This window comes from Rhynchophorus ferrugineus, unplaced genomic scaffold (assembly GCF_030347505.1).
Source record: "Rhynchophorus ferrugineus isolate W39M unplaced genomic scaffold, kcgeb_rfMv2 rfM8, whole genome shotgun sequence".
In the NCBI taxonomy this organism is placed as follows: domain Eukaryota; kingdom Metazoa; phylum Arthropoda; class Insecta; order Coleoptera; family Curculionidae; genus Rhynchophorus; species Rhynchophorus ferrugineus.
Genome location: NW_027472587.1, coordinates 14,212,675 through 14,230,329, shown reverse-complemented (window position 1 = coordinate 14,230,329; position 17,655 = coordinate 14,212,675). Strand labels below are relative to the sequence as shown.

The following is a 17,655-nucleotide window of genomic DNA, read 5'->3' as shown; positions in this document are numbered from 1 at the left end:
CGTATGGCTTGATATTTCAAACATTTATTCAAATTCTTATACTGAAAATATTACAAACTCAATTTAACCATTAAAAAGCAAGGACTAAAGCTACACAATTATCTCTAAACGTACGATAATATTAATGTTAACTTTCCCTTAATACATAACATCGATTTTACGGGGGGTACTCGATTATATCCCGATGATGTGACTGTCTAAAGGTGGCTTTGTGTCTTTGAATGTTAACATTCCCGATCTATCCGTATGTTAGCGACCCAATATAACCTTCTCATCGAATTAGAAAAAATATATGTGATTGGACGCCATCTCACGCGGCATTTAGGAAACACCAGAGTTTGCTTTTCAAATCCTATAACCTAGGTCTAAATAAATACAGAAATATGAAAGGCTTTTATATATATATACAAATAATCAACATAAATACCTTTTTAAACCTATATCTGCTAGTGTTAAAACATGAGGGTATCTGATTATAATATTGTATTTGATGAAAAACGACTGTGTATATTTGTTAACACGAATTATATATGTACAGGTAGTGTTAAAACACAAAAAAATTGAGATCGAACAATTGAAAATCATTGTCACCTTAATCCTCCATGATTTGATGACAGGACTCGATTTAAGTTCGATATCCTTTTTCGCAAATATATTTTTCAGCTAACGTTCGGTTAAAAATTCGAACATATGTATCATTTCTGGGGTGAAACGCGTGCAATTCTATCCGAAATGGTACTGGACTAGCTGAGAAGTACAGAATCAAAAAAGGATAGCTAACAGGTTAAGCGTGACAAAATGTACAAGAAGTCGATGGGTTTCACGTGAGATATTATCACGACTCGCCGTTTCCGCTGTCGTTATCGTCTTCATCGACGTATTCGGAATCATCGGATAGATCGTCGTAATCCTCATCATAGTCGTCGTCATAGAAGTCTGTCATTTCAACCTGCGACTCTGAGTTACTGGGCTTGACCTGAGTCTTTATGCAGTAGTCTTCGAGAGTTAATGGTACCTGGATGCCGTCTCTTTCCGCTTCGGCGCGAGCTGCCATCGCCTGCTTCCTATAAAACGAAACAAAAACAAAAATGATAATCACCAACCTGACTAGGGTCACTAGTATTTTTTGAATGTATGCTTTTAATCTCTCAAAAATACACATTTGGATTATTTTGTATTCTTTAAAATCCTTATAATGAAAATTTTAACTAAAGAAAAAATATCGTTTTATTATTATATGTATGGACTACCGATGTTCGATTACTAGTTGGTTTGGTGTTTTGGTGCAACCCCATATTAGTTTTTTGTGTTTGAAAGCGAAAGTACAGGGAACAGAGTAAAAATAAAATAATTTTTAGTAATCAGCGATATTAGCCGTTTTCGTATTTCGCATATAAAAATGTAAAATACGATATATGTAGAAATGTAAAGCCCATAATAAAATAAATAGATACTGTCTTTGATGTTTGACATGGCAGTAGTTTCGTTTATATCAAAATTACTGTGGATTACTAATGCTAATGATATAGAGTTATGTAAATAATAAAACTACAACAAACAGAGGCTTCTACGATAAACCAATCTCTTTGATTTTCTCTGCTCTTTGTCCATGACGTAAAAGCTGAAGTGTCTAGAACAGAGTAAAGATAAAATGACTTTTACTGATTAGAAAATGATTATTAAAATAAACTGATACTGTCTTTGTTGTTTGATGGGAAAGCAGTTTCAGATTTATCAAAATTACTGGCGATTGAGTTTTAAAGCTGATGTTTTGAATCTTGGACTTGTTGTATCGGTTATGGAGATAGAGACTTATTCATTATATGAATAAGTATGTATATTCATTATGTGAATGCAGAGGCAATGCCAATATGAAACAAAATGAAAATAAACTATGAGTAAGGGTGTATCAACAAGATAAAAACACAAAGATTTAACAGGCTTTTTCTCAAGTGGCTATACACCTTCGAGTACTATTAGGTACTTCATTCGTTAAGATCATACAGAAAACACAACTATGTTTACGGTACCAATCATGATATTCTTACCTAATAATATTTTCGTATTCTTTATCTCGACCTTTCGAATCCCTCCAGCGTCGATACATCACGGAAGCATCAACGTTGGCCGGGCTGAAGGTGTTCGGTTCATTGAGCAGTGAAATAACAGAGAGCAAGATGGTGCGTACGTTTTGGGTGGGGTTCCAGCGTTCGCAAGGCAACTCGCCGGACTGTGGATCGTCTACCGGGGGGTGTAGGATACTTATACACAAATCTCCATTCTGGAAAAAAATCATTTATCAATCGTTCCATCGACACTCTACTATGATTAGTTAAAAATAAAAAGGCTCGATAACGATATTTTTTAGTTTATGGTAGGTTGTTCAATCAGTTTTGCGATGGATAAGTGATTAGATTAGACAAAAACATTCGAAAAAAACAGTGGAATTAAAACACATTCCTGAAAATTAAGTCATTCGATTAAGATACGACAATCGGTGCACAGTTGAGGAACAAATTCACAGAAACAATGGTTTGGATATGTCAATCGAATGAAAGTTGAAGGACTTCCTCAGACTCAGTCAGAAAGACGCAGCGAACAACTACGAAAAAAAAACATGGACCAGGATAACAAAAACAATCTGAAAAATTAGCGCACTGGTTGAGAGCCAGACTCTGTCTGAACGCCGCGTTCCAATAAAACTTAAAATAAAAATGATTATGACATCCGCGTTTCACCACAGTAGATGAAAGATAGATATATCAACATGATTCAAAATCAAAAAGTGAGGTTAAGGAGTGATCTGAACTCGACACCTCACCTCCAAAGCGAGTTAGCGGCTAGAAGGAATTTTCTTCGAGGGTTAGCTTCGAACTATGTACTCATATACCCATTAGAAGATCTATAGCTATGGATTTTTCCATAGCTATAGGATTGCGAGCAAATCAAGTTATTTGCCGGATTTAGTACCCCCTGATTTTAAAATATGCTCGCAATATCTCTAAAACATCTACATGTAAACAAATTTATTGAAATTCAAGCTATTTTCAATAGCTAGAGGATTCCAAGTTAGTACTCATATACTCAGATAATTGTTATAAATGTGTAGGCCAAATGAATATACAAATTTGTAAAATAATCAAGATCCCTTTGATTGTATGAAGAAAAAACAGAACAAAATCATATTTTAACTAAACAAAACCCATCAAGAAACTAGCGAATCAAGTCATTTGCTGGTTTTAGTTCCCTCTGACGAATACGCTCACAATATCTTTAGAACATTAATGTAAATAAATTTATTGAAATTTTAGGGATTTTCAATAGCTATAGGATTCCAAGCTAGTACTCATATACTCATATAATTGTTGTAAACTGGTCAACCAACTAAATATATAAATTTGCAAAAAAATACAGATTCCCTCGATTGCATGAAGAAAAAAGGCAGAGCAAAAACACTTTTAAACTAAACAAAAACCATCAAGAAACTAGCGAATCAAGTTATTTGTCGGATTTAGTACCCTTTGTAGTATAACTGTAGACCAACTGAATATACAAATTTGTAAAAAATCAAGATCTCTTCGATTGCGTGATTGATCAATTGATGTAAACAAGTGTATTGATATTCAGGGAATTTTCAATGATTAATAATAAGTATTTCAAACAACAGAATAATCTATTTCTTATTAAATAATAAACATTTAAGTTTGAGCATACCCTGAAGTAGCCAAGGTTACTTAAAATATAAAAAACAAAACTGAGCCTCGGCGCACGTGTATCACAATTACGTTACCACTACCGCCAACTTGGTGTTCAATATCCTCAATTCACGTCCATTGTTCATTGTGCGATTCGAAACAAAAAAAAATCTAGGCTTCCTTCGACCTGTGTTTAAGCAATTCTCGGTGGCAACCCAGGTTTAATAAACCCGACGCGTTTTTTTTCAGTTAACAATAAAAGGTATCATCCCAAAATAGACGAGAAAACAAACGCAAATACACGATATAAACAAATAATAGGACGACTGCGATTTGATAAATAAAATTCGGTTTTTCTTTGTTAGGTTTCCTTTTTGCCCGACACCCACACGAGGCAGTCACGTGGTGTGTTTTTGGCAAGTGTAACATAGATTTTACTGTTGCGAAAACGAGACGCTCTTTTGTCTCTATCGCTCGCGCATATGTTTTGGAATTTCCTCGACCAAAAAAAAAACTTCTCAATACCACCATATACTATCTGGTTATTTTTAAAGGTTAACGGTCTTTACTCCATTTAAACTGGCTAGAATAAAACGATGGGATTAGTAATTTTCTATAAAAAGAAAATGCTCCGAAATTATTTATCTTTCGACCCACTGGATAGCAGATATCGTGGTTTATTTCAATAAAAATAGTGATTAATATTGATTTCCAACTAATCTCCATTCCGGACTTTCCTAATCTGAGGCGGTGATATCTTAAAATTAAAGTTAGAGCTTTCGATACGAGCTACATAACCGAAATCCACCCAACGGTACCATCCACGAAACTGTTAACGAAATCGGAGCGAGAAGCCGTCTTGAAACGGTAAAAACACTTTTTCTATCGGCAACTAGAGCGTGTCCGCGCGATCTGTACTTTTGGTTATCTCTTTTCATGGTTTGATTTTTTCCCGAGAGAAAGTATTTTGTTGCTTCCATAACGGTTAACTACGAATATCAATACTTTCTAGCAAATTGAAAATCGATGGAAATAATTACTGTTACAATGTAAACTGACTCATGCGAGTTGAATGCTATTCCCGGAATCATTTGTTTTATATTTGAATGCGATATACGTAGTACATTAAACAAAATAAATGACAGCAGTGAGATTTTAAAACATTAATTTTTAAATAGTGTGTAATCTTACCTAAACTACCATAATCAAATTCAATAAACATTGTTTTTCTTAATAAATTGGACTAAATTAGTGAATTATTTACTATTAGACAATAATAAATCAGTACAAATAAATGTTCATCAAATATCATAAATCAATAATAATAAATAATTGCTCATCAGCATGTATCTAATATTATATCTACGTAATCTTATATAAAAATGACAAGAAAATCACATGGATACTGAAAAATAAGCTCATACAAGGCAAACTATACCAACTTGAATAAAAAAATTAAAAGGTCATTATCAATAACTACTTCCTAGTGTACCTTTACAAAAGATTGTTGACCTAAACTTACCTTGAATTCAATGGCTGACTGATTCATTAATTTATCATAGAAAATGGCTTATCATTTTTGAGATTAAACATGCTCACAATCTCTAGGATACTGATTTATACCGGAACAATAAAGAAATATCAACTATAAAATTAGAAACACTTACCTCATATACATTGGGATGCCAGACTTTTGACAAAAATCTGATGGATGGCGGCGAGTACGGATAATCTGAAGGAAATCGCATTCTTGCCTAAAAAGAATTAATTCGTCACATAATATGGATGATAAAAGATTGGTTATTTGTTATTGTAGTATGTAAATTCCATAACTGTAAAGTTTATCCTTACCTTGAAACAACCACCCATGTACAATGTATCTGGAGGGCCAAAAATTGCCACTTCCCACTCAAATAGATTGTCCTCATTCACTAATTTTACTCTAAAACCTTCAACTGGCTCTTCTTGTAGGCTCTTGTACTCTACAGCTAGAGCGCGTAGAGCACTACTTGTAGCTTTAGTAGCGGCCATTACAATTAATCACTGTAACTGTCCAGTAGAAAAAAAATTTACTGTTGACAAAGTAATTTCACCACTAGTATGTCTCAATACTCGTTCCTCAAATAAATTCGAATGACGCCATTAAAGACATTAGAATAAAAAAAATTAAACAAATCTATTACTGTAGAAATAGCACGACAAATCTGACTACTTGAAAAGTCGTTTAGAGATATTTTTACGTTAAATCGTAATAAAAGTGACTAAAACTGAAAATAATCAACAAAAACAAAGAACTCCGTTCTACCACCCACAGCTTTCCACTTCTCAACTCAAAGAACCTGAACAAATTAAATACGAGCAGAGTGAGGGCGCTCGTGTTTCTATTGCCATCTCTTTCTCAGATGCAGTCAAAATGCCAAAATCAGCTGAAACCGTATTCTTTTATACCAATGTGCGTCAATAATATGTAAAAAATATAGTATCTCAAATTATATTTAACTGTATCAAGGGATTTTATATAAATATAAATGTGTCAATAATTATTGTAGTAACATGACAGAAAATTTCTAAAATATTTTAACTTTTCTTAAACAACATTTATGTTGGTTACAGTGAATGGTAAAGGTCATATAAAACTGAGCGTAATCGAATATTGCCTTAAACAATAAGATTCATTTTCAACTATTATATATTGTTATATTCTACTATTTGGAGTATATTTTAAAATATTAATCCACCTGCTCGATAAAACTTATTTATAAGTCATAATCGAGAATTATTCATAGTTACATTAGTGAATATATGCTATATTTTACCATGATCGATAGATTTCGATTGCATAACTTATAATCGAACAACTATTGTCTCATATGTCAATTTTGCATCGAAAAATGAACATTAACCTTATTAAAAATTTATTTGGAAATTCAAGAAATTCTAATAAAGTGATTAACAGAATCTTCGATCGAAGTAAATTATGTAATAATAAGCTCTTTTCCCATAGTAGCATTTCAGCGGAACAACGTACGTCCTATGCTACAAAACAAGGAATTTTATACAATGAAACGTTCAAAAGGCGGTATTCTGATAAAAATCCCCACAACAATAAAATACCCCCTTTAATGACTTTTCCTCATCTTATATGGCCTAGTACATTTAATGTATTTCAAAGTTTTCTACTGACGACTTTCATAATAAAACCATTTTACGATGCCGAGTTTAAAATAGCTGACTTTGTGAAAGGATCAAAGAAGGCGCTTGAGGTATGGATAAAATATAGTTATGAAATAAGTTTCCTCAATATGTTTTTAGGTTATATCTCATAAATTATCCGATGGTGATGTCAATAGTTTAGAAGGTCTTGTCACATCAGATGCAATCCCAAAATTACAAAGTACTGTAAAGTTACTGACCTTAACTCAAAGAGAATTGTTATCAGTTAATGCCGAAGATATATATTTTGCATTCCCCTATCAAGTATAGTGATAAATTCTATTTCTGTTATCCTAGTTTATACACTATTTTTAGATTGGAATGATATTTAAAGATGAAGATAAGGAAAATCAAAAAAGATTTGTGGAAATTACCATGGTCTTTCATACATTAAAAGGGCTGGCAGACATGAGAAAAGCTGGTGAAGAGATACCTATAAATGCGGGGATGATTCCACAGTATCAGTCAAAAATGTTTATATGTAATTATCGTTTTATAAAGGAATTTACTAAAGGAGTAGAGAGCGACTGGACAGTGAATTTATTAAATCACTTTCAACAAGGTGATGATGAAGGTTGGGATGTATAGTGTCCATAATATTTAATAAGATTAAATTATTTTGGAATACAATCTGAAGTTTGTTTTGTAAGATGTTATATAATTTTTATGTTTATGTTTTAATGTTGATGCACATATGGCTAATTTGTAAATGATACGATAAAACGTTATATCCTCAATCTAAATTATGTGGATTTCAACTTCATTATCATTCACGATTGTCATAGAAAAAAACGATTGTTTATAATATTCTAAAAGCGAATTTCTGGCGATGTGGTGGTTATAATGATTGCCGCTATAGGTCGCTGTGTTATGTGTAGGCCACTCAACATACATCAGTATTACTTCAAAATATATGCCTCAGTCGAAACGTGAGAACGCAATTTTCTGTATTAGTCAATTACCGAAGTGAGAGAAATGTTTTATGTTATGGTTCTGTGATGTTACTTCAAGCAAATGACGGTTTAAATGTGTTGTGCTGGAAATACACCCCGAAAGGACCAAATTATGGCGATATATAATAAAGAAAACTCCATTATCGATTGTGCCGACATATGAACAGAACTGACTCTCGTCTCTTCGGATAAGGACCGCGCAGTGCAGTATAGTGAACATTGTGTATGGCAATCATGGCGAATCCGAGAAAGTTTAGTGAAAAAATAGCATTACACACTCACCGGCAAGCGGAGGAAACGGCTGCGTTCGAGAAAATCATGAAAGAAGTTTCGGACGTTAAGGTACGTGAAAAGATATTTGCGTAACCTCTAAAATAACAGCAACAAATCTGATCCAACTACAACGTAAACAACATTCTTCTGCCTAGTGCTGCAATCAGCATAATGATCACAGGATTAATTATTTTATAATAAATTGTGATGTTTAGTGTTTGTTGTGTGGAATTTTATAAATTTTTGAAACAATTCACAAATATTGTCTTCTTTATGTTTTTTGGAAGTTTATGACAATCAATAACTTAAAATATCTATTTGACAGAACAAGTAACAACAAAATATTCATTGGGGTAAAGCGATATGCCGATTTAATTATCTTAATTTAGTGAAAAACTTGTTTATTATTAATGGTCATTAATTACGATATTATTGGATGTTTCAATGATAAGTAATGTGGCATGATTTATGTAAACATAAACACATTCTTCTTTTTTGGCAATCGTGGAAGAACTCAACACAAATGCCTGGTAAAATGAATAAAACTTAAACATTCGTGTTGTCCTCGTCTAAATATTGAGCAAGATACTTTGAAATAGTGGAATTTAAGATTATATTTTGACACTAACACTGAACTTAGTATTATGTGCTGGTGATGAATTATTTATTTGATTGTTTGTTGTTTTCTTGTTTTTAAATGTATTGTGTATAGTTCTTAAATGGTTAAAATATAAATATTTTAATATTCAATAATTTCTATTCGTTTATTTTGTGACGATATTGAATTTTTTAATTTCATGTCATAGTGTTTGAGTGATCTTTCCTAGTTCATTGGAGGTATTGGAATGACTAATTTTTTAAATATTTTCCAAAATATTTAACATTAATCTTAACTGTTTAAAATGTTCATAGTTGTAAGGCTTCTTGACTCATCCAGCTTGACCCATACTAATTTCATATTAGATTATTTTATTGAGGTTATCCAGTTGGCTTTATTTGTCATATTTCTGGACAATTTTTTGAAACATATGTTGGATTTAATTACATTTTTAATCAATAGAATTTTAAGGATTTTGTTTGTGGATTAGTATCAGAAATATACTTGTTTTTATGTTTATAATTAAGGTTACTAGGTATTTTAGTGAGAATTTTCAATTGATTTGCTTTAATTGATATTTTGTTACTAATGAATTTCTCGAAACAATAAATACTAATATTATATTAAGTATTGTAATTAAGGTTTCCACGATTCTATAGGATTTAATGGTTTTTGACTCTTCCATTTAGTTTATATAAATGCGATATGAGGGAGATAGACCAACCTGGTTGTTAAAATAAATTCAGGACGTTCGGTTATATTTAGATTAAGTGTACTTTCTGTATTGAATTGATTTTTTATAGTCATGGTGAACGTTGATGATCTTGGTGTGTCAATTAAGGAACAAAGTGGGAATCTTCCCAGAAATGTTTTATAAGGAAGTTTATTGTCTTGTGTCTATTCTTAAATAATTCATTAATATTTCGAACGCAATGCTAAGTCTGGTTCTTGTGACATTTGTTATACAGGGTGTTATATTTTGGTGAAGATAATTGTGGCTTAGCTTTTCGCGTTTTTAGGATCTAACATAATTTTAAGTTTAGTTTAGTTAATTAACTTGGCGCGCTTGAAATTTGTGGAAACATTGTTTTCATAAGGTTTCATCAAAAAAATATCGCGGTATAAAGCGCCGAAATACAAAGGAACCGGTTTTTTCTTTGATATTAAAATGTAGCATTTCTATAAATTAAATTAAATAAGTGTCCCTGTTGCCGCTCGTTGTGTTGCCGCGTGGCCTTGACGGATCCTGAATTATTTTCTAATTTTTGCGGTTTTTGCTGGTCCTCTGGCGTTTGTAGTATTATGCGAGAAGAGATTTTTTCTGCGCGGATTTCTGTATAAAAGTTAAAGTGGTAAAATTGGCGAAAAATACATTGTTAATAATAGATGATTTTCCGCTAAACGCATATACACCATTGTGCTTCCCAAACCGCAGTAAACGTCAGACGTCGTTTTGCTTTAATCGCATTGTTTATTTGGTTCCGAACTATTTTCTCTAGGGTATCTTCTCTACATTCTCCCGTTTTCCTTATGGTAATGCTTTCATAGACCAGAAGGATACTGTTGTGTTAAGTCTTTTTATTCACTTCAAACTACAAGGCGAATGACGATTATGATTTTTCTTGGTACTAATTTAAATCAATTGTGATCGTCGTTCATTTACAAAGACGGCATAGATATATAGCACGTAAGTGAATTTATTCAATATGCTGCAGTTGTTTGATATTCTTAGAAGTGAGCAATTTTCCTAAAACCAGTTTAGAAGCCACAGTGATTGTTTGCTTAATGTTTTAAATAATAAATTCGCATTAATATGCACCAGGAAATGAACGACAAAATGAGGACAGCGTCGGAATATTTTTCAAGTTAAGGAACGATTCTTGAAGTTTTAAATAAACTCTCCAAAGTAGCAGTGAACCCATGTCATCAAGATGTATAATGTATTGCCTGTTGCAGTTTGTAATATCAGCCAATATTTTCCTTCATATTTTTTAGTGATAATAAGAGGTTAGAAACCGACAAACGTTGTTGATAATATATGTTGTTATATATCGAAGCAAAAATAAATTAAAATGCGTAAAATGTCAACGTTAAATTGGGCAAATTTACACAGTTTTGACGTCATATATTGATATGACTTGAGTTCACTGCTACTCTGGATAGACTATAGATTCATGCTCGTCGAGTGTGAGGTTATTTTTTAGTTGATTTTATTTCTGTTATTATTTTTGTTTCACGTTGTGACTGTAGGTGGAAAACGGTCAATTTTTCGAGGTTATGTTCGCCGTACTCTTAGATTGACATTCGCAGCATGATCAGTGTCTAATTATTGCCTGTTTCAGGTGGCGTCGCCACATCTCGATCGTGTCTCGCAATCGAAAAACACCTTGCGCATCAGTCCCGCGCAGAATCAGTCGCTCGGCGCTTTTCGGGGAGGTTCGTTGCCCGACGTGTCCGCACCTCGGCCGCCCGATAAGCGAGCGTCGACGACGGCTGCGCGCCCTAGCGACAAAATCAACAAGGTGACTGACAACAGTGCCCTTTTCTCTCTTTTTTTATTTTGTTGATAATTTTTCTTTCTCTCGTTCTTTTGTTTTACATTTGACAGCCGCTGCACAATATATGATTATATGATTATATCATACCGTATATATGATTTAATCGTTATTATAATTTTGGATGGAATTTTTTTCTGTTGCTGTTGTTGCTTTGATTTTGCTGATGATGTTTCCATCTTTTTGTAGTGATAAATAGTTATGGATGTTTTTTTTTGTTGAATGCGACTATCGGACAATCTATTTCGTTTTATCAAGCACTTGTAAATCGAAGTCGTTTTTTTGTCGCGGAAATTAACAAATCACCGATGAATTATTCAAATTAGCTTGTACGATAATTTTTATCGGTATCTGTATCTTTTTCCACTTCGTGGGAATGCATGAAAAACGGTTACGGTTTCCGTAATAGCGGCGAAAAATCCATTCACGCCACATGAACAACGAATAGCGCGATGCAATGCGGCAGCACCTATTCAACAGTTCACCGCAGGACCCTTGTTTTGCATGTCCTTTGTTGGAAATCATAGAGAAAAAAATTGTCGTGTTCCATTCTGAGAAACTTGTCAAAATGGAGTTTTTTTAGTCGCGATTAATGTTGATAGATGTCGACGTATTAGACTATTAGAGAGTCGATAATGTAAATTTCTGTAATACGAAGAACATTTGTATTAAAGTATTTTTTTAAATGCTTAGTCTAGTAGTTGATACAAAAATGAGTATGTCATTTACAAGAGTCTAGTTCAGGAGAATCCTCTGATGCGCATAAGTATTTGAATTTGCAACGTTGTCAGTTGTTGAAAATTTTACTTATATTTGAACAATATGATATAAATAGAATAAATTATCTTAAATTCACAAGTTAACGTAATATTTTTGTTGAGACCCAAGTTAAAATGTTTTTATATATTGTTCGTCGCCTATAACATAGAAATGTTTCATTTTAAAATAATTTTGAAAAGAAAAAGGAGAAAATAAGAGAGAATGAGAGAATAAGTAATTATTTATCAATACATAAACATTACAGTAACAAACCAAAGTTATAGTTCTTGTAAGTAAGTTTACTGTCTATTGTTTTAAGCTTATATATTATGTCTAAGTTATTTAACCTTTTATGAATATACTTAATTTTAAAGGGAAGAAGAAAAAATAAAACAACATATAAGGTAATAAATATAATTTATTTATCAATATATAAACACGCAAGCACCGATTTATCTTTGAAATTACTCAATAATATATCTTCCACAGGACTAAAAAATACCTTCATTGTTTCCTCATCGTATGCTCTTCAAAATGCGAAAACAGCATGGAAACCACTTTATTATACTATATTCTCTTAATATTTCATATTGTCATTCTTTTATTGTAATTATTACTCATGGTTCAACACTCGTAACGTCACTTGTTTTGTACCTGTGGAATTCAATTGGTTTGCTTGCTGAATGTTATATAAATCTTTATGAGTCAATGAATATAGTCGTTTCAAATTTCCACTACCTAAATTAGCTCGTTTCTTCCAATATAGCATCCATTTGAATATTAGCAGTTAGTGGCTATAATCATATTTTTTTTTAATAACATTCATCTCTCACTCTCTTATACAGTCTTATGAATTCCTGATCGATTACGTTCAAATTTAAATGTAGCAATATTTTTAACAATATAGGAATCCCCAACTTTAGAAATCCTCAAGCGAGCCAAACTTCTATGTTTCTTGTTCCATTTTGATGTTATGGAATGGCTATATGACCAATAAGCTGTGATTTTGAGGACGTATGCTCAAAGAACATCGAGTCATATGTATCGGTACATTCGCAGGGTCAACTGTGCCTAAAATATAGGTATAGAATTGAATCCAATTTGCAAAATTAAAATTAATATGAAATGTTGAAAATTGAATGAATACGCGCCTGAATAAAATGTTTGTTGACAATAGTCACGATTCATTGATTTATCCATTACTGTCTACCATTTATCTACATCAGAATATGAACATTACAAGAACAAATAAACAATTCTTAACCTTACAAAACAGAACTCTTACCAACGCCAGTATCAAATTCAGAATGGCTGCTGAAGTACGTTGGAATCAACTTCTGGATTGCTTGTAAATGGCAACGTCGCATAATCAGGCGGAAACTATCGAAGTTTACCGAATACGATTGGGATTCTCCAGAAGTAGCCAGTACTTGTCTTATTTGAAGTAGAATTCTGTTTTTCTTTCTTATAATCAGTTGCGGAAAAAATATTGTCGGTTTTTTTAAAAATCATGTAAATATGAGTAAATTACATCACAACACTAAATCGCAATAATATTTGTGCAGTTTTGATCGACGAACTTTTGCCACTTTTCCGTTAAAGTCATAATTCCTTCACAGTGAAATCGAATCACGTGATTTTGCGAGAAATTAAAAACGGTTGGAAATATATTAAATCTTACACAACCCGACGAAGAAATGACGGTTGTGTGTATTATGTCAGACGAATCCCTCTATGCAGCATTGCCACTTTTCAAACCTTAGATTTTTCAGCTTTTATTAATTTTTGTCTCAGGTTAGTTAACAAAACCAAAAAATCAGCCGTTTTTGGGCCTGAGTGATACTAACAAACATCAATTGATTTTTACCCGTTAGATGGGAAATGAAAAAGGTGTTCTTTAAAATATTTTAACACATATAATTATAGAAGTTTTCATAATATCTTACGTATTTCCGATTAGCAATTAAAACGCAGTGTTTTTTTTTAGATACATTCAGTTAATTAAACCAGGCGTAAGTAGCCCGACATTGGCAGTGATGGACCGCTATTTAATTCATTTTTTGCAGTTCTTGTATAAGTTTTCCTTTATTCTACGACTTGATCAAATATTTTCTTATTATTTGATATTTTTCGTGATATATTTATGGTCTCTTTAGTGCTAATCGGGCATTATGTGATATCATTGAAAGTTGATGACTATTATTAGCTGGCTTCCCAGATAGCACTTTCTAATGACGCTCTACTGTTGATCGATTGAATTTGATTGAAGTTTGATTGAGAAATGACAAAAACAATTGAGTTATTATTTTGTACATACAAAAATAAATACGGTTTTGTTCTAAAGCAGGTAATGCATTGAAATATTTCAGATAATGAAGCGAGATGATGATGATGAATGTTTATCCTGCTTCAGTTTCTAATCATAATGTTCGCGCTATAAGATTAGCCGTGAAAAACTTATTTATTGTATTTGATGTAAATTAAATAGGATACTTTAGAACATCAAATTCGCCCTATCTAGTGCCGTTTTCAAAGATAGGTCTACGGACGACGAAAAATGTTTATATTGAATGCTTCTTGACCATACAAATCGCAGTTTAGCTTTAATGATGCTAGTATGAATGAAATAAAGGAGATCTAAGGAAATGATAAGAAACTTTTTGGATACTGATAATGTTCGTAATTTTGATTATTCACTGAACAATATTTAGTTGCAAGAATTTTAGGTCAATTGAAAAGTCCACGGCCTGACAAACAGATGGCTCTACTAGAATTAAATCCATATGTTTCTTAGTTAGCCCTAAGCCTCAAAAGATGCGTGGATAAATTTGACAGATGTCGGATCATTAGTTTGTGAATTATAACATTTTGAGTGAAGCAACTTTTGTTATCGTGAAAAAATGGATAAAAAGGAATTTCCCGTGTTGGTAAAAATATTGCTTTTTGAAGGGGAAAAATACAGTTGAAGCAAAAACTTGGCTTGATACCGAGTTTCCGGACACTGCCCCAGGAAAATCAACCATCAAGGATTGGTATGCTAAGTTTAGATGTGATGAAATGAGCACCGAAGACCGTGAACGCAGTGGACGCCCAAAAGAGATTGTTACCGACGAACATTAAAAATATTAACATTAAAAAATCCACAAAATTATTTTGAATTACTGTAAATTGAAACTGAATGAAATAGCAGACACTCTAAAGATATTAACTGAACGTGTACATCATATCATTCACGAATATTTGGGTATGAGAAAGCTCTGTGCCACGCGAGATCACGTTTGACCAATAACAACGACGGGTTGATGATTCGGAGCGGTGTTTGAAGATGATCAATCGTAATAAACCGGAGTTTTTGCATTGATATGTGACAATGTATAAAACATGGCTCCATCATTTCAATCCGAAGTCCAATCGACAGTCATCCGAGTGGACTGCATATGATGAACCCGTTTCAAAGCGTGGAAAAACGCAACAGTCGGCTGACAAGATTATGGCGTCTGTATTTTGGGATGCGCATGGAATAATTTTTATTGACTACTTTGAAAAAGGAAGGACCATCAACAGCGACTATTACATAACGTTATTGGACCGTTTGAAGGAGTAAATCGCCGAAAAACGGCCGCATTTGAAGAAAAAGAAAGTGCTGCTTCACCAAGACAATGCACCGTGTCACAAGTCAGTGAAAAATCCATTAATTAGGCTTTGAATTGCTTTCTCGTCCACCGTATTCTCCAGATCTGGCCCCCAGCGACTATTTCCTGTTCTCAGATCTCAAAAGAATGCTTGCTGGGAAGAAATTTTCAACGAATGAAGAGGTGATTGTCGAAACTGAGGCCTATTTTGAAGCAAAAGACAAATCGTACTACAAAAATGGTATCGAAAAGTTAGAGGGTCGCTATAATCAGTTTATCACCCTTGAAGGGAATTATATTGATTAAAAAAAACTAAATTTGCCAAAAAATGTGTTTTACTATGGTAGGCCGGGGACTTTGCAATTGACCTGTTATATAAGCAAGTATTGAAACCTATATGGACACACCGAGTACAATTGGGAGGATGTTACGCGAAAAATAATATAAATACAGTACAAGTTTTTCAGAACATAGTCCTTAGAAGTATTGTAGGTGCACCGAGATACTACAGGAGTGAGTACTTACACCGATACCTTCAGATACCGACTGTCACGCAGGAAATCCAAAGAATTCCAAAAAGAGATGGACCGACTCCATTCTCATATCAATATTGAAGTAATACAACTCTTGATGAGCACTAGAACACGACACAGACTCAAAAGAATCAAACCATTTGATCTTGTGTAGTGAGGTGCATTTAATAGATAAACATGAGTATACATAAACATTATTACACCAGAGATTAAGATTGGGCAGATAGGTCCTTCTAGATATATAACTAGGTTTAAATTAATGTAAAGACAAATTGTAGGTTAGTCGCCAACGACTAGTGAGAATATAATAAATAAATTTTAAAAAAATATCGAAATAGTCACCAGGCATATTCCTTACATTTGGAAAATATTTAGATGGAACGTAGACTGGTAACGAAAAAGATAGTCGAGCTGCAGAGCTAATCTGCACCAAGACTTTCATTTAACAGTAACCAGAGATACTTAAATTATTTTTCGCGAAAGAACTCAACCAGAAAAAAATCAAAACTAGCGTTGGGAACTATCGACTATTTAGAAATTGACTATTTTTTACTATCGACTATTTCAATCATTATTTTCGAACATACTAGTTTCATTTGTCCGATTTAACGTTCTGGCCCTGCAGTCCTAGTCGCGACCTTGAAAATAATGTGCGGAATTTATGCTTACATAGATTTATATGTAATATATATGGTTTTATGTTTTGTTTGTAGTATGATTATAAATAAGAATATATTGTACATTAATATAGCAGCATTTGGAACTCATTTTTCAAGATTATTTATTGATGTAATAAGGTGAAAAGAACAACATTTTGATTGATAAATAGGAAAATAATGTTGACTGCATTTATGTTATCTTTGCAACTATTGGGTTTTTTTTTTCGATTTTCTAAATCTCTCGACATTTGTTCAAGCCCCTTGATTGTTAAAACTTCTGGTATTTTTTTTCAACAAATAATTTTTTTCAAGTTTCAACAAATAATAATGTTAAAATTTGTCTTATTAATGATAAATAAAATTATTATTGTATTTAAAAAGGGTGCATCATTCAAAATGAAACTGTTATTTTGAAGGGAATACATTTCAGCAATTATCCAAAGACATTTCGAAAAGGAATATGTACATCTCCTTCTCACTTGTGGCGCGGTTGAAAAAAATTAATAAGCACATGTCGGAATGAAATAGAAATAAACCTATTATTTTTATTGTATTGTGTCATTGTTACTTTCGAATATAAAAAGACTATTAAATATATTTGGGATCATTACCCCAATTCTTTTTTCATGCCGCGAATTATCAATTTAAAATTATTTAAAATCAACTGATCTGTACAGGACAGATAATCGAACAATTATCTCCGTCCTTTCCGCTCTCAAAATTAGTACATTATTGAGTTCGTACATCTTCGTCTGTTATCACGAATAGAAAAACAGTGGAAGTGT

General features: G+C 32.7%; 3 protein-coding genes across 6 annotated transcripts in view; 2 read left to right on the top strand and 1 right to left on the bottom strand.

Moving 5' to 3' along the window:
* Positions 1-8: 8 nt before the first annotated feature.
* On the bottom strand, positions 9-6,106 carry LOC143200882 (ubiquitin-conjugating enzyme E2 R2). The gene is made up of 4 exons (XM_076411646.1): positions 5,547-6,106; positions 5,363-5,449; positions 2,049-2,281; positions 9-1,064 (listed from the first exon to the last, which is right to left on the bottom strand). The coding sequence occupies exons 1-4, from the start codon at positions 5,724-5,726 to the stop codon at positions 836-838; spliced, it is 729 nt and encodes a 242-aa protein (XP_076267761.1). The 5' UTR covers positions 5,727-6,106; the 3' UTR covers positions 9-835.
* Positions 6,107-6,560: 454 nt separating this feature from the next.
* On the top strand, positions 6,561-7,538 carry LOC143200878 (m-AAA protease-interacting protein 1, mitochondrial). The gene is made up of 3 exons (XM_076411638.1): positions 6,561-6,958; positions 7,008-7,172; positions 7,224-7,538. The coding sequence occupies exons 1-3, from the start codon at positions 6,566-6,568 to the stop codon at positions 7,494-7,496; spliced, it is 831 nt and encodes a 276-aa protein (XP_076267753.1). The 5' UTR covers positions 6,561-6,565; the 3' UTR covers positions 7,497-7,538.
* A 255-nt stretch (positions 7,539-7,793) lies between these two features.
* The window catches only part of Crtc (CREB-regulated transcription coactivator), a 39,268-nt gene continuing 29,406 nt past the window's right edge, over positions 7,794-17,655 (top strand). For 2 of the 4 annotated variants that reach the window (XM_076411631.1, XM_076411630.1), the window contains exons 1-2: positions 7,794-8,203; positions 11,075-11,254. In XM_076411631.1, coding sequence (XP_076267746.1) covers positions 8,087-8,203; positions 11,075-11,254 — 297 coding nt within the window. In that variant the 5' untranslated portion in view covers positions 7,794-8,086. The remainder of the gene's footprint in view (positions 8,204-11,074; positions 11,255-17,655) is intronic. The other 2 variants (XM_076411633.1, XM_076411632.1) reach the window with 1 other exon arrangement.